Source organism: Lepisosteus platostomus, chromosome 9 (assembly GCF_059453375.1).
Source record: "Lepisosteus platostomus isolate fLepPlt1 chromosome 9, fLepPlt1.hap1, whole genome shotgun sequence".
Lineage (NCBI taxonomy): Eukaryota > Metazoa > Chordata > Actinopteri > Semionotiformes > Lepisosteidae > Lepisosteus > Lepisosteus platostomus.
Window position 1 is genome coordinate 27,565,840 of NC_142619.1, and position 21,140 is coordinate 27,586,979.

At 36.5% G+C, this 21,140-nt stretch overlaps 1 protein-coding gene across 2 annotated transcripts in view; it reads right to left on the reverse strand.

Annotated features, from left to right (window-relative positions):
• Positions 1-9,882, reverse strand: part of tbc1d15 (TBC1 domain family, member 15) — a 64,094-nt gene extending 54,212 nt beyond the window's left edge. For both annotated transcript variants that reach the window (XM_088644542.1, XM_088644543.1), the window contains exons 1-4: positions 9,768-9,882; positions 7,916-8,014; positions 5,501-5,575; positions 3,464-3,605 (exon numbers count right to left, since the gene is read on the reverse strand). In XM_088644542.1, the coding sequence (XP_088500668.1) occupies positions 3,464-3,605; positions 5,501-5,575; positions 7,916-8,014; positions 9,768-9,791 (340 nt within the window). In that variant the 5' untranslated portion in view covers positions 9,792-9,882. The remainder of the gene's footprint in view (positions 1-3,463; positions 3,606-5,500; positions 5,576-7,915; positions 8,015-9,767) is intronic.
• Positions 9,883-21,140: the final 11,258 nt, after the last annotated feature.

Below are 21,140 nucleotides of genomic sequence, written 5' to 3' on the forward strand. Positions count from 1 at the left end.
AAACATACACACCAGTCTTCTATTTCTCCCTAAACATTTTAAGCATGAAAGTTTTATGAAACGGTACCCAAATATGCGATTGCTGTACAGAATGAATTTTAATTAAAAAAAATTATTTAACACGAAAATTAAGCTGGAAATCTCGCCCCCTTCTACTTTGAAAATACCTGTGAAACTGGTTTAATTCGTCACAGCCAGCACTCCCGCAGAGAGGGGGGTTGTACTCGTTAATGTCTTAGCCGGAACACATCATTATATCTCATTTTGTATTTCTATAAAAAAATCGTTTGCCCAGCCACTATTGCTGTTATTGTTTTTATCCTGTAAAGCGCTTTGAGGAGCACAGCTTTCTCACCACTTAGATTACTTTTTGATACCATCCTTAAACAAAGCAGAAACTTCTTGTATTTTCCGATGACATACAAGTGGAAAGATTACAGATTTTAATCGTCTTTTTTCTGAACCAGGGAAAATCTGATCATGTTTCTCTATAACAATAATAAAAAACATTATTTTACATATCACCTTTAAAAGTGGCATCTCAAAACAATACAGTAGATGTAAACCACAGATTACAAAGTAAATACCCAGACAAACGCAAACGCGTTTTTAATAAAATGCTTTTATTCATTCAGCAGAGAGAGAGCGTAAAACCTGGGCGTAACAGCTGTTCCTTTTTCTGATCACTCGCTCGCTGGATAAACGTCTCACCTGTCCTGTTCTTTGTTTTCCTAATTTGCGGATTATGCCTTCTGCGATCCACTCCTGCCCTCACACCTAAAGAAGACTATTTTAAATTTCTTTGCGTGGTCCATTGTGCAATTAACCCTTGTATGTGCTGTCCTTAAGGTGATATCGCATAAAGGTGATATGTAAAATAATGTTTTTTTATTATTGTTATAGAGAAACATGATCAGATTTTCCCCGGTTCAGAAAAAAAGATCTAAAGTATACTAGTGAAGAAAAATAAATCTAAACGGGGAGAAGGCTATGCTGAAAGTTTATTAAGATACTTAGAAGACAAAGATATCAATTTATGTTATATAACATAAATTGATATCTTTGTCCTCTAAGTATCTTAATGGGGCATGTTTCTCCATAACAATAATAAAAAAACATTATTTTACATATCACCTTTATTAGCATGACAATCAGTGTTGGGTATTTACTTTGCTTTGAGATTCCACTTTTAAAGGTGATATATAAAATCAAGAGAGTCAGGAACCTAACCCACAACGCCACCGGCAAGGTCACATGCAAAGTGCTGAAAAAGCACTACAGAAACATTATCAACAGACAATGTACAGCGTGTACTATTCTTGTGTTGCGGTACATGAATATAATTATATCGTTATTAATTTTTTTAGATACGCGATTCCATATTATATTCCCTTTTAATCAAATTCTAAAAGTATGCTTGTTGACTCCGGTATCTCGTTAGTTAAAGACTTCGATGCTTAAAATGTTTAGGGAGAAATGGAATACTGGTGTGTATTTTTTCTTTAAAGTACCGAGACCAGCCATATACTGTATGTTTATGTTCCAAAATTAATATCGTTTATGGCCTTCACGCGCGTTACAGTATGCTCCTATTCTTTTTATGCTCAGCTACTAAGATTTCCCTTCAGTGGTAAAATTCCATATAAATATTAAATACTACAACGGGCAAAGTAAAGACGTTTACTGTAAATCTTTCTACGACAGACCAACGGACCACGAGTGCCCATGTCGGTCAACTAATCACGTACCGCAGTACCGCGCGTCATCGTGCGTCACAATGCGCGACACCGTAGCCAATTACCTCCGGTACGTGTCTGTACCGCGCACTTTGAATGGCTGCATCTGTATGTTACAAGATAAATTCCTCTAATAGCATAATTGTCTTATTTTAAACTATTTTAATAGTCTACAATTTATTTTATAAAAGAGAAATGGAAGTTTGAAAAGAAAACACCCTTGAAAAATCTAAGACTGATACAGCACTTGATGAATCTAGACAACATATTTATAACTTCAGACTATTAACATATAGAAATTCAAATGGGTTTATGGGCATGCAGGCTTTACAAGGATTCTCCTAACAAAATGTGACAAAACTGCACTATTAAATGTCATTTTCAATGTAAAGATAAAATGCTAAGTTCCCTTACTTCCCCTGGCTTGACATTTAATACTTTGAAATCGACTGGCACCATGGAAGCAATGATTAATATACATAACCCGCTTCAGACTGATTGGGAAGAATATTTTACAATAAAAGAATTGAAGCAATTAGTCTTTTCAACTTCAGTGATACGTCTTTATAATATCCTAAAGTGTGTAACATCATAAAAAGTTTAGATTCACAGTTAAAGATTAAAAGAGGTATTAGCATATAAAAACTGAAGAGCTTCTTAATTTAGGATTAGCAGTATAAAAGAAATCCAGTGCAATTTTTATAATGATAAATACTTTTCTGTTCATTACACTTTTGTTTTAATTTCAACACAAATGTCTATAATTTATATTAACATTATTGCAAGATTAGAACTGCAAATATCTGTGTAATTATATAAATATTATTTGCTTTAACTGTATTGTTTTGCTCTTGCTGTATAAACATTTTAAAATCCAAGGCAAAATGTGTAAACAGTATAAAATAACTGTCATCACTTTTAAACATACTACTGGTTTTCAGTTTCCTAAATTTAAAATATCTAATAATTCTTAATGCAATGGAAAACTACAGGTGTAATTTACATATACATAATAAACAATCAGTAATAAACATAATAAACAGCAATACACTGTAATTACCAAGTGGGTGGTAATAACACCATGAATTAAAGCATTCACCTTTGAAGAAATAAGTGTAAAATCTTTTGTTCATGATACAATGTACTCAATTTGGAAATTACCAATTTAATGTCATAACAGGATATACCATACAAATTTAAAGGACAAAATAATATAGCACACAAAAACTAAATTGCACATGATGTGGCCATTGTTTATATGTTTCAGCTCTGATGATTGCATTCAAGACTTTTTTTTTTTTGTAAAGCAGGCTAACTCAAAAGCAAATTTTATTCTTTTAAATGGAGAGCAAACATACAAAAGTACATTCAAAGTACAACGGAAAATCATTATGATAGCTTAGGTTCCATAGATGTTCTATAAAAAGTACATTTTCTTGAAACACTGTTATTAATAAGAAAAATGCCACCTTGCATTGCATTCTGATACCATACTATGACATAGGCAATGTTTTAAAACATTTGGGTGAACTTGATTACTTTCTTAATTTTCAGACCTCATGCTATTCCCAATCTAATTTTTTTAGATTTTAAGGATTTATTAATGATTTCAGTGAAATAATACGGCATGTTCTTTTAGGTATTTTTCATATATACAGTGTGCAGTGATAATGTTTGCGTAAGCAATTATTTTGCAAGACCAGCAAATCGTGAGGCAGGTTCCATACCTTCTCCATTAGTGTATGGCTTCTTTTTAAAGGAAATAGTGTTGACCATATCCCACTCAGCTTCGTAGCTTAGTTGATTTTCCACATTTTTCTGCATTCTTTCTTTTGGACATTGTGTCCACTCTACTACTGAACTCGAATCCTACAAAATAAAATCAAAAGTTGAAATTATTTTTGATATGCTTTGAAATGGTACTATCCATACAAGATATCTACAGTATGTACTGTGATGCCCCTAGGTGTGTGACAGCAAAAGGATGTTACGTTTTTGAGACTGTACCAAGACACCCGTGGATAGAAAGCAAGATGTAAGATGGCAGCATGATGTCTTGTCTGGAACTAGGCAGATGTGTGTCTTGTTCCAGACAGTATAAATCAACAGCAGACCTGATGAACAAGAGCATATGAAAGAATATGCTATGTGCTGAAATAAAAGCCTGAACCAACACTCCGCCTGTTTGTGAGCAAAAACTTATTTTGTTTCAACTTGCTGATGAAAGAAATTATTACTGCAAGTTTATGAACTGAAAAGAGCTGCTGAGTCACCCACAATAAAAAAGGCATAAAAAGGTTATGCCAATTGCACATTGGTTGTCTGTGTAGCTGTAGGGAGAGAATAATAATAATAGAATAGTAATGAAAGAAACTGAACACTAACCTTAAAGGACAGAGTGAAAAGAAAACGCAAAACAAAACCAAGACAGGTGGAAAAGAGCACAGAGAAAATAGAAGTGGAAAAGAACGAACAAAGGAAGACAGGCACTGAAGGAAATAAAAGGAAACCAGATGAGAACTAAAGTCAGATTACAGCAAAGATCTTTTTTTCTTTTTTCGTAACAATAAGGCAAGATGTTTTCTTTTTGCATATTGGGGGGGAAAGAATAACTACCCCTGATATTTATTTAGAAGACAAAGTGAGGTAGACCTCCATCAACAAGCTAGGCTTTTATTTGCTTGCTTACTTCTCCTTGCTCTTTTCTTGTTTAATTGCATGCTTAAAAGCACCATTAATTATTACACTGCTCTTGGGGGTCTTTTGTCTCAAGACCCAACTACTAAAGTCCCCTATGATGACTGAACTCCCAGTGGCATCACAGTACAAATAAGAAATTGAGTAATACTACATTTCTTATCAAACAAGAAAAGACTCGAGTTCAGAAAATGAAACTAATAAAATATTAAAACAAGGATCAAAATTGTTTAAAGGGAAAACCATATATTCACATTTTTACATTTGAGAGTTATAAAATATAAAAGCAAACATTCTATGTACACCAAATTTAAATTTTACATGGTGGACTTTTATTTTAGTACACTTTATATACAGAGTGCTATAGTGCAATTTAAATCAATGAATATAAGGATCAGTCATGATCCGCATAAATGCAACAGAATTTGCTTAAGCACATACCAAATGTTTGAAAACAGCTTTAATACAAGCAATAGACAAGGTTTAAAGGTATGATAGCTTTACCTTTCTTAACACATTTCTTTTGAAACAGCAGAGATCACTTATTTCATGTACTCTTAGTAACTAATTTCTAGAATACTTTTCAACTCTCATTATGTATACTTTCAACAGTGTCTGATTTATTAAATACAAAATACATTCCAATTTGATATACTCTGCTATACAAGACTGAAGATCTAGTTTTTTTCTACTATGAATTTCTTTTGGTGTAACTAAGTCACAATGAATTTACTATTTACAACAGTTCTTGTTTTGGTACATGTACTTTATATGATGGTTATTTACTTCAATTCTCAGAAAATCATTTTTATGTAATTCGGATCTTATTAAATGAAACAATATACACTAAGATTAAAAGTTCCACATAATGTAGGTAAATAATTAAAGCACAATGAATCATTGTTAAGAGTTAGACAACTTGGAATGCCAGGTGATGTGCATATTGTATACATTTTCACACTAAGACATACAGTATTCTCAAATGATTTAATTCTGTGCAACTGACAGTAAGAAAACCTGCTCTGTTCTTTGAAAGAATGATCAATGCAAGCATAAATCAGCTTTACCTTTCCAGCACAAAGAATATTTGATGGATCAACAGCATCTTCCATTGGCTTGTATTCTACAATTAATTCACCCTCCTAGGGGGAAAAGAAAAAAAAATAGTTATGAATAAGTGAATCTAGATACTAGGAGGAACAACTGGCTAGTGTCAACTTTTCAGCTTCAAAGCAAGGAGATGTTTGCTGAGATGTAGGGTCACAGACTGAGTGATCAAAGCAATCATAAAGTTTAGCTTGATTTACCTTAATTTACCTTCTAGGTAAATATTTATCAATCAAAATTCCCAAAAGCAGGAATAAAACAGGCAGACAGAAAGGAAAAAGGAGAAGGGGTACAGGAAGAGAAAGACAAAGACAAAAGCTCCTTGATCCAGATCACCCAGAAATACCAGATTGGAGCTATATATTTGAACCTTGTCAGAACAGCTTGCTATCCTCTGTTTTTCAGGGAACTCCGATTTCCTCTCCTGGTTAGAGAGTGCATTTTTAGAATAGGGAGGTAGGTTCCCAATCATTTTAGGGCATTCAAGTTTGCAGGGAGAGAAATATAACCGCATGTCACATTCTGTTTGGTTTAGAAGAAGGTTATTTCTTCTTTATTTAAGAGTCCAATACTTGGAAGCAGTCTGAGGCTTTTCTGAGTGTTTTGGATGTTAGGCCTCTGGGATACCTTATATGAAAGTTTGTACTTAGTGTAACTTGTATGTTTTATATATATATTGATGGAAAAAAGAAATGCATCATTTTCTGGAATGAGAATACTATAGTTATAGCTTATGTACTTTCACAAAATGTTCGTGCAGTGAGGCATTGCAACTGACCAATCACACGAAAGCTCGTTAGGTGCGCTTTTACCCAACGAGGTCCAGGTGGAACAATGCCTGATCAGGTCACCTTTAAAAAGGCCTTAATTCAAAGCTTACGTCACTGCAAGAAAAAGGCCACACTTAGTCAGTTTTCTGTGCATTCCATAATACCTCGAATGTCACCAGAAGCAAGAGAGAGGGCCATTGGCATGCTGCATGGAGGCATGTCATGTGCCAGCGTTGCCAGACACTATGGAGTAAGCTGCTCCACTGCGTCCCGACTGCAGAGAAGGTTTCATCAGACCGGCAGGACAGATGACCGTCCAAGATCCGGTCGCCCTCGAGTGACCACACCAGAGCAGGACCGACACATCAGACTGGTCCATCTGAGAGATCGTTTCAGATCTGCCACCCGTACTGCTGCTGAAACTGCTGGCAGACACAATGCCCGCATCAGTGACAGGACAGTGAGGCTCCATGCTGCTGGCCTTAGAGCAAGGCGACCTGTCAGAGGCCCTCTGCTTACACCTCCTAGACATCACACCTGACTGGCTTGGGCCAGACAGAGGCTGCGATGGACTCGTCAGCAGTGGCATCAGGTCCTCTTCACGGATGAGTCACTCTTCAGCCTGTTCCACACAGATGGGAGGACCAGAGTGTGGTGGAGGTGTTGCATGTCTTTTTTCCATCAGTATGTTATGTGTTGTTACTGTCATTATTAATAAATATCAATACATTTGTGCAAACCAAATGTATCTAAATTATTTTCACCAAAGCTGTGCGATATGTGGTATAGTGATTCTCACTATTCCAACTGTTTGGGTGTTTTCTTGGCAAAATGGTGATGAAAGGCACATGATAATATACATTATAGTATATACATTATTCATGATTAATGTTAGAATCTTAACAACAGAATAAAACAGTGAAAGAGATTTAAAGTATACAGTTCTGCTCTCATTTACACTATAAATAAAGTTTTTCCAAGGAACAGAAACAAATGCCATTCTTCTTACTCTGGAAATGTTGTTCACTATTAATGGCCTTATTTCTCATATGGGTATAATCTGTTCATTTAAGTTTTTGTCTCAAACATTGGTTACTAGAGAATTATTCAGATGCCACATTTTTAAAATAAGTCTGAGTTATGCTGGTGATTTCTGAATGTTTCCTTTTACCACCACTGTAACACAAAACCTTAAAACCGGAAAAGCCCTTCCCAAATAACCTACTTTTATTTAAAGCTTTAAATAAAATAGATAAAGCAAACTGCATATGCACAAATTATAATATAAAACGACAATCATGTTAAGAGTTCAAAACATGCAATGGCTGGAATTCCATTGTGCTCATGAAATTTCAATTAATGGGAAGGTATTCACGTAATGAAGATTGTTTAGAACCTGTTAAATTCAAATTTAATCTGTAAAATAATTTAAGATTTGGATGTCAGGGTAAACAGACTGTAAACTGAACTATCATTTCTAAATATGATGTCTTCACAAAAAAAACATTATAAATGTGAAAAAGAAAACATAATTTACAAAGAACTATATCCGAGAAGCTTTTAGTTTCTGTACTCATCTCTTTTTACTTATGCGTCTTAATCTACCTTTTCGGTTACTCGAAGAAATCCTGAAATCAGGGAATCTTGGTCTTCATTTCTTTCTGAATCAGAATGGATAAAAATCCCTTCCTGTTCATATAGAACCTGCAAGAAAGGAACGAGAAACACATAAGAAACCATGTTTCTAGCCACTATTGGCAACGTCAGCAGTGGCATCACTGAGCCTTTGATGGAGGTACACAGCACAAGGCAAGACTGCAATCAGAAAGGGAAGCCAGCCTGTTCTAGGGCACAGACAAGCAGAACGTACACTTTAGAGACCCCAATTAACCTAAAATGCCTTCAGTAATTTGAAGCAATATGGAACACTTGGATAAAACCCATACAAATACATGTTGAACATGAAAACACCACATTGCAGATACTCCAATCCAGAATCAAACCCAGCTTCCAGGAGCTGATGCAGCAGCACTCCTGCATGATGCATGTTTCCTGCAAATCACATCATGTAAGTGATGATACAAATCCCCGTTTTTGTTTGATACACACATAGCCATGATGACTCCAACTTTATTTTGCATGTATCGCAGTGAACAGGAAAATGGCAACAGAATACTCAGGGGAATTCACAACAATTCGAAACCCCCTTTAGGCCAATAACTTTTTAGTAGAACTATTACATCTGCTTTTCCATAAAAGGGAAGTGCCACATTCTTTCTCTGAAATTTTTGTGCAAACTCTCAATACATAATGACTCTTGTTGGTGTACTCTTCAGCTTTATGACGCCACTATGCTTTAGTGTTTAAAGCATGAAGATAGGGTTCATGTGTTGTGCGAGAAATACAGATATCGGTGTCTCCAAAACATTGTGTTTTAGCTAAAATTTTAGAGGAGAATCTGTTTTGACTTGATGTTTTACTCTATTATTGCTGATTAGTTATCCAAAAAAACAACAACACAGACAACACTTCCTGTTCTTCAAGTAAGGGGTGTCAAGTGTATATTGCATGCCACTGTTAATATATGGCAATATTTCTTGTAAACATCAAGAAAATTGAATAATGGAAAACAGAATAAAGGCTTTGCTACACCCATTGCAATTGTAATGCAATGCAAACAACAAACATCTGGCTGACAACTTAGCAGAGTAGATTAAACAGACATTCAGCACTTCAGAGTAGTTAATTTAACTTATACTGGCGTGTTGTTGTGCTAGATAGCGAGTTGCAGGCCGTTTATCTCCCCATGGCTGCTGTAAATATGCTGGGTATCGACTTAATTCCATGCAGCTTTTCGATTTTTTTTATTCTGTATAAAACAGGAATTTAGGAAGTCGTTTTCCACATACCATAAATAAGCGGGTTATTTTTTCTTGTTTCTATTTTCTACTAAATGCCAACAGCATTAGTGCAAAACAAATACAATCATAACTCTAATGTGAGTTTCTGTTTTCGACAGAGGTGCAGTTGGTATATACTTGCTTTCGTAATAAATTAAAAAACATGAGCATACATTACATGTTCTTTTTTTCTCACACCAGTTTCGGGCATTAGCTATGCTTACAAAAGTGTAACCCCAAAGCTTTGTGCCCGCAACTAAAATACGACATTCAATTAACCAGATAGGTGGCTAGGTATTATGTCGTACATCTACTTGCTTTCGTGGCATTCAAGAGGGAAAAATCATAAAGCTTTTGCATTCACAGGACCCAAATTGCAAAGCAATACACCTCTTTCTGCTTCCATCAGGATAACTATACAACACAAAGCTATTTCATCTAAAAGGTCCGCACTGTTGTAAAATGCAGTCCACGAGGAAGAAAACTCCTGTTTCACTGGCCTCAAAATACGCGCATTTTGTAAGAAATTATCTCTTCGTGTACTTTTCTTTCTGTACCTTGCCCGCTGCCGGAGCCGCCATGTTGCTCGCTGATGTTTACGATGACGTAGCACCGCTCACGTGTTTTTCAGGGCTCCACAACCACAGAGACAAATCATCTTCCGCGTGGACCGTAGAGCGCCTGCGCAGACCTGCCAGAGGCGGAGCGGCCAGCTGGAAAGAGGAAGGGGAGAGAGAGGGCGGAAGCAGTTCTCACATTTTACTTCTCTCTCCTTGTCAGTTAGACTTGCTGTTGTTACTATACTGATGAATGACATCTGGGTTGGCGGTGGCAGTGTCTGTGCATATCAGATTTTCAAAAGCGTACAAATAGGCATGTCGAGATTTGTTTTTTATACATCTCGTTTACAATTAATATACTAATTTGAAAGTAGCAGAAATTTGAGCCTGGTCATGTTAGCATTAAGGCTAGCCTCAGTAACAATCGACAGGCATGTCCAACCACTTCTTATATTTATAGTACAACTCAAAAAGTATTGGAAGTAATTTTAAGGCAAACATATATACCCTTTATAATTCTTATAATAACTTTTATTCATAAATCACCCTTCCAAACTGGATGCTGTACAAAGTGACAAAACTAAATTCAAGGTGTTATATAGGGCGATTAGGCCTGGTAAAAAGGTGAGTTTTGAGTTTCGGTTTGAAGATCATCAAAGAATTTCACTCTTGAACAGTCAGGGGAAGGGCTGTCCATAATAATAGAGCCAAAACAGAAAAGGCACAGTCACCAAAAGCCTGAGATTTAGTCCTGGGAACAGTGAACAAGGGACCAACATCAACTGGATAGAGCCCAGGGGAAGGAGTGTAAACATGGAGGAGTTCAGAGATGTATGAGTGTTTAGAGTCTTGAAAGTCAATCACAAGATCTTATATTGAATATGTCATTTTACGGGCAACCAATGAAGAGACGAGTTTGGAAGTCACATGTTACTACAAGTGAGTTAGAAGTCTAGTGTAACAAATACACTCCTGAGTATAACAGGGATCTCAGCCACCTGGGCTGGGGGAGTTCTCATTTAGCTCAGCTGGCAAGTTCCTTGTTGCAGGACGCTGGAGACCCGGGTTCGTGCCCAGGCAGTGAGGGATGAACGGCCAGGGCAGGAGTGGCAAGAGTGCAAAAACCCCAAGAACTGTTACACTAGCCGCAGAGTTTTGGACTTTTGCGATTGTTGCAGTGTTTGAAGCAGAGGGGACCACACCCATCAAAAGGGAACTGCTGATGATGTTGACAACTAACAGGCAGGCGTCTGACAGGCAAGCTTCCAGTAAAGAGGTAGGGATGGGATCTAGGCAACAAGAGGTTTTCTTGCAGCTGTTAGCAGTTTGTGTAAATTGATCTGAATTAACTAGGCTTAACTCAGAGAAATCTGGTACAGAGAAAATGTAAATGGATAGTTCTCAAATATCTGAATCAGGAACAAGATTAAGGCTTGATTTATTTATATAATTTTATATAATTTATTTGAATAAATTTATATAATTGATTTATACAATTTATAGCATCAATCTTGGATTGAAAGAATTGCAAAAACATAAGACAGGGGTGGAAGAAAGAGCATATTTGTCAGGGGGCATAATGAGCTTGTTAATAACAGAGAAGAGCACTTCATGATTCCCTAGTCCAGAGCTCACTGTATCCTGGATATAGGAGGATCTGGCAGTACCGTAGACTTGCAGGTGTTCATTATAAGCCTAAGTGCTTACGTGTGAACCAAAAGGCTGTTTTTCTTACTGAAGCACTTCAGACGCTGACCAGTTAGTGGTTCAGGTGTATACCATGGAAAGGAATGTTTGAAGGAAACTGCTAGTACTAGTACTAGTCATTACAGTGTTTAAATTACTGGCTAGGTTAGCTGTTGAAGATGACTAATCTTGTAAAGGGTGAGAACTAAGTACAGCAGTAGAGAAATCAGAATGGTTCTGCCTGTCAGACAGATAAGAGCAGAACCAGTTAAAAACAGTACCACGTTGTTTTCAATTGTCAAAAACAAATTGTGCATTAACATCTCTCTGACGAAACAGGGATATGGATGTCAAATAACAAAGGTTTGTGATCATCCTAGAAATTTGCAGTTCAATGTCACAAAAGGCTTGGTTTGACTGATCAGATCGTCCACTTTTACAGAACACTGTAGATCTTTGTAGATGTGTGCTCAAGTTCTGATGTAAATATGATGAACTATACAAGCACAAAAGCTATGGCTACAATCACTTGGAATTGACATACTGAAGGCCAAATTGGAACATTCTACTTACCTTAATCATCACAAATCCTCTGCAGCAGCAAAATTATTATTTAATTGCAGAGAGCACTATGCCTGTAAATCTTTAATAATGATCTATTTTATTAGTTATAAAATTGATAGAAAAGGCAAAATGAGAATATTGGATCCTGATGAATCCAGGGCATTACTAATTCACACTGATATGCAGTTTCATATGAGGCATTATTCAAGAATAGCTCTGAGTTTTTAATGGTATTGCTGTAGGAGGCATTACTTCATAGCATTTTTATTGAATACTGAACTACTGTTGGAATCTGTATTTGGATAGATTGAATTTTTTGAGTGAGAGGTCTGTGGCTCCCAAAATACAGAACATCTTACATTTTTATTATTCATTCTTAGAATTCCTAGAAAAAAATAAAGAAAAAAGTCTCCAGCTGTTAATCTGATAGGGGCAGCTTTGACGTAGGGGCAGCTTTGACGTTTCATTTTAGGTCATTGTCTCTTTGCTCTGATTTTAATGCCAAAAACAATGTCGGATCAAAAGATTTATTAAAACGTTCCACAGCTGCACCTTAAAAAAGGCTAAAATCTGAAACATTTCAGGAACAGCATGCTGACTAAATCTAGATCAACACGTGTAGGTACACTTTTCTGTCTGTGGCCTCCTGAGTGGTAACTCAGCTGGAAAAAGTGCTCAGCCAAGCACTGGTTCAGCTCTATGATCAAGGTTTCAAGCCTGGGTCATGTCACTAGCCGACTGTGACCAGCATTCCTCAGGCAATGGCACACAAATGGATGAGTACCACCGAGGACAGGGTGGGATCAGTCAGTCAGGACACTCTTATTGACACAGTGACCACTGCAGCCTCCCAGGCTCTTGTAGGCATGTTGTGCTATCAGTAGTGGAAACACCTCTCCTAATTACTGTAACAGTGAACCTCCAGTACAGGACTGTGATGCCTTTAAGGTGTTAAAGGATGAGTGACTGAAAGGTACAGCAGGCGGGTCTTTCTTCTGTATTGTAGCTGGAAGTGGAGATGTGAAAAATACACAGTTGGATATTCCAGATAGAATTTAATAGGTGATTCAACATCGTTGTTTTTCTAAATCTTCTGAATCCTGTAATATGTTGTTTATGGTATATAAGATGATCTGTTGGAGTCTTTTATTAAGCAAAGCCATTACAAAAATGATTAAACTTATCATAGCTCTCTTAAATGTAATATAGCAAGGCTAGTAAGAAAAGTAGACACACAAAGGGTACACTAAATTCTTTGACTAAGCCATGATCATGAAATGTGATCTGCTTACTTATGGAGTCCTCTCAACTACATTTAACCATTTGGTATATTTGGCATTTATTGCTTGTGATTTGTGTTGTGCTGGATATATATTAGTTCCCAACCTTCAACAGAATTGTTAGACAATAGAAAAGCTCCAATGTGATTTTCACAGATTTACCAACATTTTATCTTCACAAAGTGATTGTCCTGATCTGATTCAGTTTCAGCGCCCATCAATCCTTGGCCTCTCATTTGAATAAGCCTACACAAGAAATTCAGACGCCACCTAGCATGGGTATTTTATAGTGTTGAATGATATCCAGGAAGAGCTAAACTGACAACATGGAATTAATTGCGAACTAAGATGGATCTCAATCTAGGCCACTGGAGACAGAGGTTTATTGAAGTCACATGCTATACATTGATAAAGACTGCTTGCTCAGTTTAACATGAAGCACTGAGTTCTATGTATGTTGCCTAGGGCAATAACAGGATAATTTGTATTTACTATACACCAGGACAGCGTTTCTTTGGAGAAGAAGCATTGAATTAAGTCAGGTAGCTGCTTTGGTTTAATAAACAGATTACAATCAAAAAACAAAAATGAACGGAATATAGCCTAACAAACTAAATCTCACCAAAAAGACACAGATCATATTTTCAGGAAAAATATAGATTTACAAAATGATATTGCACAGTATACTGTGCCTCAGTGAATTCGTTCTAAGCATAGTAAACTTTTACTAGCCCAGATAAAGGACTGCACAAATGTAAGGGCACATTCTATTTTTCTGAGGGGAAGTAAAATGGTTTTCAGAAGGTTACACTAGTGAGAACTAATGTGAAAATAATTCAAACATTGCTGCCTGGATATAGGTCATTTCTTGCTCACTAAATACCATTAAAGCATGTTTATGGCTTTCATAGAATTGGCCCTTGCCCTGGCAGTCACTGTTAAGTAGTGCTAGCAGGATAATGAAGTAATGTGTGTACCATAATGGCACTGTGCAGCAAGCAGGCTATTTAACACATTAATTAAAAAAAACATTTCATGTAGAATATATCTGTCATTTCAATATCTTAGATGGTAGACAGATATGCCTGCCGACAGACAAACACATTAAAGATCTGCTTTCTCTCTCTCCCGGGGGTGTAAACAGATGAAGCATCTAATTTAAATTTCATTATTTACCATCTCAGAGGAGGGACTGAAGCCCATTTTCTTTTCTCAGAGGCACCAGGATCTTGGGTTTTTTTTTTGTGAATAAATAATTCACGCTCTTTCACGCATACACACAGACACACATTAAGGGGATTAAGAGTTGAAATTGCTCCATTTTCAGTCTATGATTGTGATGTCTGGCTCTAAGCGGTGTTTTGCTGGGAAATGCCCTTTCTTTTCCATGGGACTCAATTCCAGTATCTTCAGATTGAAAAGGATGCTCTTCCCATAAAGGATGATAAAAATCTGTAAGGAACGAATGGTTCAGACCACAAAGGTTCCTCACATCTGATGTTATTTGCCATCTTTGTTTTCTGTGATGCACATGTTAGCCATTACATCTTTTAGCACCTTTTTTAAAAGTGGGCTTGATTGATTGATAATGCCATAATTTGTTCCATATATTCCTGAAGAAAAAAGGTAGCTTTACCTCACCAGTGTACTAGTATAATACCACTTTTTAAGTTATTGAATGACATTAGAAGATATTGAAGTCAGATATGTTATCTACTGTATTCTCACAGTGTAAAACAAAGTAGAGCATTTTAATGTTTAGTTTGTGTTTAAATGTTTCAGAAATGCCCTTCGCATGTTTAAATGGGGAATTGGTAGATGTTTTAGGAAATAGAGCTTGTTACTATGTCCAGCCTTTTTTTTTAATTGGAATAACCAATCTAATACAGAATCTGGGATTCATCTATAAAACATGGAATGAATGAGGGGCTGTAGACACACTCTTCCAACACACCTGCTTGTCAGAGCCATTTGTCTTAACATCTATGTCCCTTAGTATGGCACATCCCATACATTGTGGCTTTTACTAGATGTCATTGCAAACTTTGAATGCACCAGACATGTCTCAGGGGTCACTTTTGGGATATGGCATCTCAATTGGAAACTAAAAGGAAATCCATTTAGGTCAGACAACAGGAAACACTTCTTTATACAAATTGTTTTATAGGTATCTGGAACAAGTCTCCCTGCCATGTGATTAAGACCCAAACTCTGGGGTCGTTTAAGAAATGTCTAGTTGATCATTTAGATTCATGTAACAACTAGGCCTTCTCTCATTTGCAAATGTTCTTTAAGTAAAATTCTCCCTGGAACATAATTTATTTTTAAACACATCAGAGATTGGAAAGTTTTGATTCTAAGACATTTTGTCTCAGTCACACACATAAATATCATATGAGGCTAGAATTAGTCAGCAGATCCTTCACTTCCTTAAACAAGCACATTGTACCATAACTGTAAAGATAATTTAAATAGATATTGAAAAGAAAACAATTTTTCCCACTTTTATTTCAGGAAGATTAGCTCATGGAAAAGGTTGTTCATCTCTAACAACAAGTTGTTTCTTCAATGTGGAACTAAAAATATACTTTTTCTCTCCCAGTCCCCCCAGGCTACCTGAAGTTTTGTACAAAAGCTAATGATGTTTAATGAAATCCTATGAAAGGATATCATCATTGTGCTCTGGTGAAATGAACCACCAGCAAATTTTTAAAATCTTAGGAGAGAAAGGACCATCTAGTGTTTTATGTAACCAGGTGTTAATGAGTAGGTAGAAAGAAAGCAATTCATATTTTCCTTGGCAGCAGACTGAAAAAAAAATTGTAATTAACAATCTTTGCCTTTAAGGTTTTTATTTTTTGTCATATTATTACATCTATCCTTTATCATGTCCTACCTAGAAGATACTAATGATCCTGCTTAGCAAACGAACCACAACAGGCCTGGTCACATCTGGTTGTCTCCTGGTAAAAAAATACAGATATTATAAACTTTGTGGAAGTATTTTTTATTAAATAATTCTGTATACTCGAATGAAGCACATGGCACAGGTTATAGGCAAACATCTTTCTAAAAACAACATTCAGAACTTTCTCATCCTTAATGGTAGGTGTTTGTGCCTTCTTGACCACCATGGATGAAGTTCACTGCACTATACTATAACACTGAAGCTTCCCAGTCGATATTTTACATTTGGTAAAGTCCTGATTTCAAAAGATTAAAGGATACATTGGAATCAGTCCGTTGCACCATACCTAAGACATACTGCATTGAGACGTACTGCATTTGCCTTAAGGCAAATGCAATATGTCTGAACAGTAAGTCCAGTCAGCAATATAAAAGACATTTTCAAATATTTTCTTAGTTCTTAAACTCCACTTAGGAGATATTCTTAAGATTTAGGGTGCATTTTGAAGTGCTGTTTTAAAAGATTTATTTAAATCTAGATGCACCTGCCTAGAGTTATATTTTGAGCATCATTACCTCTGAGAGATGATCAGCAGGATGACTGTGGAATGGTTAAGACTGAATAAAAAGATGCCATTGAAATTGTGTGACAGGCTTCCCAGACTATGTGCAGCTGTGATTATAAAAGGATCATATATTGAGGAGTCTGAATAGATTAAAAAACAGACTTAAGATGAAAAAAAGGCTATTTAAAATAAAGGTTCTTCTTATTACTTAGAAAAAAAATGTGTTAGAAAAGGTGTTTTTGTATGAGAGGACTGTATCTCTCTCTCTCTCTTTTTCTTGAGTTAATCAGTTGATAATTATATTTTAATAGTCTTGAGGCTGGCAAAGGGTACAACTTGCTTTGTCAGTTGTTTTATTGTCATGTTTTTTCTAAATCCACTTAATACACACACTACTATAACCACCTCCTTAACCCAACGATGCTTTTGTAATCTCAAATACAGTACTAAGGGACTGTGCATAAAATATAGTCAGCAACTAAAAACATCACTTGGTGAGAGCTGCATTAGGGGTGGTATTATAAGGAATATGGATGGATGATACCTTAGCTTTGCCAGTCTGTTACTTAGGGCTGTTTGTATCAGTGGGTGGGCAGGAACATGTTAATTACAGATGGCAGGCGGTTAAGGTTCTACCAGGTGTATTATGGTTTAAGTACAGATTTTGAGGTACTCACAGAGACAGGATATTGTCCTTTACTCATTTCCCTATGCAGGACTAAATATTAAAATTACAGGATATGGGGTCTCTATTATTATGAGATGGCATTGAAGGTCTCTAAATATACAGCAAACTGAAATGCAATAAACAAAATCTTGGAATATATTACATAGGTATATCTAATTTACATAACTTTATATTTACAAATTGTTCAGAGTATAAAGATATTCTTTGGAAAAAACAAGCCATTTTATTTTCCTAAACTGAGACAATAATTATACAGTATATTTAGACCAATGTGGCTAGCATGAAACTCAGACAGAATGACTCTGAAGGAACATCTATGGATTTTCTCAGATAACAATTGGCTACACTATTACTTCTTTATTGGACTCACTTACAGGGACCTTACATTCACTTATCTCTTACCTCCCCGGCTGCTAGACTGTGTGGTACTCACATATGCACAGAACCAAAGCAAGATCAATCAATATCACCTGGAATCTCATTCTATATTTAATGTCATGTAGCCATGAAGCTCAGTGAAATACCTCAGAATCAGCAAAGCCTCTTCCTTTGTGCGGCTCACCCTACTGATAATAAAAAAATGTGAATTCCTTAACGAATGGCTGGCTGAAAAATAAAGACCACAGAATGCAAATTATCCAGACTGCATTTGGAGTTCCTTTTGTTTTATTAGTCTTTAATTTAGCTAGCAGCCACATCACTCTGCAGCTCACAACTGGTAACCCACTGAAGCTAAGCAGGTGTGAGTCTGGTCAGTACCTGGATGGGAGACCTCCTGGGAAAATCTAAGGTTGCTACTGCAAGAGGTGTTAGTGGGGCCAGCAGGGGGTGCTCACCCTGCAGTCCATGTGGGCCCTAATGCCCCAGTATAGTGACGGGGACACTATACTGTAAACAGGCGCTGTCCTTTGGATGAGACGTAAAACCGAGGTCCTGACTCTCTGTGGTCATTAAAAATCCCAGGGTGTTTCTCAAAAAGAGTATGGGTGTAACCCTGGTGTCCTGGTCAAATTTCCCATTGGCCCTTACCAATCATTGCCTCCTAATAATCCCCATCTATGAATTGGCTACATTACTCTGCTCTTCTCCCCACTGATAGCTGGCGTGTGGTGAGCGCTCTGGTGCACTATGGCTGCCGTCGCATCATCCAGGTGGATGCTGCACATCGGTGGTGGTGGAGTGGAGTCCCCATTGAGTGAGCTTTGAGTGGAGTGTCCAGAAAAGCGCTACATAAGTGTAAGCAATTATAATTAGACGGCCACCTGTTGCAGATTGAAATTCGATGGACACTAGCTACACCAACAAGAAAGCTTTTTATTTTAGGCCCTGCACATACTTTCGCATTAGGTTTTGCATGTATGTCATAGTGTAAAAATAAAATGAACTGAATTATATTTGACAAAATCAAGCCATTTAATTAAGTTATTCTCAATGCTAAAAAGTAATGTTGATTCATCAGCATTACAGATGTTCTTTGTACTGTTATATTAAAACATAAGAATAAGAGAAAGGTTACAAACGAGAGGGGATCATTTAGTTAATCTCTACACATTTGGTTGCTGATAAATAAAGACTTTCTTCCAGTCATTTCTTAAAAGAAGTCAGGGGTATCAGCTTGAATAACATGGCTTATTAGCTTGTTACATACCCCTACAATTTCTCTTTTCAAAAAATGTATCTCCTTTTCCTGGTTCAAAAGTGCTTCCCAGTAGATACCCTTAGAGGCCCCTGGTTGGGGTTTCACTCCTTATTCTGAAAAAGTTCACTGAGTTGATGATGTCTTTAAGAATTTTGCATACTTGAATCAGTTACCCTTGTTGTTTTCTGTGTTAAAGACTCAATCGATTTTGTTCTTTTAGCCTGTTAAAGCTTGGAACTGTATCTGGTCTTTTTTTTTTTTACTGATTCCAGAGCATTTTTAATGTGATAACACTGTGTTCTAGATAAGGTCACATTAGTGTACTGTTCATAACATCCTTTTGTTTCAGTTCTGCACTATTAATTACTGTATATCCGGACATTTCGTTAGTCTTTTTATATTGCATCTACACGTTGTCTAGAAGATATAAATGATGTGCTAATCCTAGAAGCCTTAATCTTTTGTGCAAGCAGCTTTTTAAAGTGCGTTTAAATGAGTGTTTCCATCTTGTGTCTTTAGTTTGTTTCTGCATGTGCTGCTCCATAATTGATTCATTTAAACATCATCTGAAAGATACTCGCCCAATCCTGAAATCAACTCTTATTGAATTTTCTTTGGCATTTCCACAGTACTTGCTAATTCTCTTATCTTGGCATCATCTGGAAGCATGGCTAGTTTACTAACGATATCAGGATATTCTAACTATATATCCAAGTCATTCAAAGGGTAGTATCCTGGAGATGCCAGTGTGTATTAGAGATCTCCCAGTGTTATCTTTGGATTTATAGTTTTCTCCTAAATCTCTTGTTTAACAATCTATGATGGCAAGATACACTTGTGTCCTATATTTCTTAATAATGGACACGATGTCTGAAAGTGGGAAATTTAACTGTTTGTGGGTTCTTTTACAGCCATCCCTCAGCCTGTTGTGTGGTCAGATATCATTTGCCTGCAGGCTTCAAAGAGCTCTCTGACCTTCACCATGATGATGCAGACTGCTACTGAATGTTTTCCATGGAGCACTACTTTATATTACACCAGGGGCAGGAGGAAAACTTTGGAGGCCTCTGTGTATCGTAGTTCCAGAGGCTACCATTGCATGCCTATTATAGTTTTGTTTTTGATTAGTTTTACTTAAATAAAGACCGTCGTGTCTGCTGGAACACAATTAATTATTCATGACAACTGGGACTTTTTCTATTCAATGCTAATGTGATTACAATAAGTCATTCTTAATTATTTTATGTGAGACTCATTATCAAATCCTTAACTTATTCTGCAATACATTTTTTTGTTTCTGGTTCGTCAGGGGTACAAATAAATCTGGAGGGCAAAGCATAATGTTAAAAGAAAACAATGTGTATTTGAAAAGTTACAAATACATGCTGTTACAAATCAGGAAAAATAAAAACTAGTGAATATCAGCAATAGGCCTAGCAGGTTAATCATTAATTGAAAAAAAAATAGTGACCCCCCCAACTTGTAAGATTTTGCCAAGAATATACCAGAGTGGAGGGTATAATTAGAAGCACTTGAGTTCTTTGTTCTCTGGCACAGCTCAGGTGAAAAAAGTAAGTCAAGCACACTTGGTTAAACAAATATTTATTAATAACGATACACACACTACACTATGTGCAACTTAAACATACAACATGCGAGTTACACTTGTCTATGTCCTGACCAGCCAGAAAAAACCCAGACAGCTACCACTTTTCAATGACTCTGACACAATGCCTACAGTACAAAGGCCAAATTATGATAAAGCTGCCTTCTAAATTATACAGAATAACACCTACACTTACTGTAAATCTCTCTCTGTGTTACCCAGATGCTACAAAATGAATGGAAACCTATCTCACTATTTTAAAAATGCACCCAATAACCAGAGAGAGGCCTTTTTAACCTAGAGATTCTCTATAAAGGGAATCAGAGTTTTCTAAAAACAACAGAATGGCAAGCTCTCTTAACAAGGTTCAAATACTTACAGTAGCTCAAATCTAGTCTTTATGGGTGATCTGGACAAGAGCCCTTCTATATTCT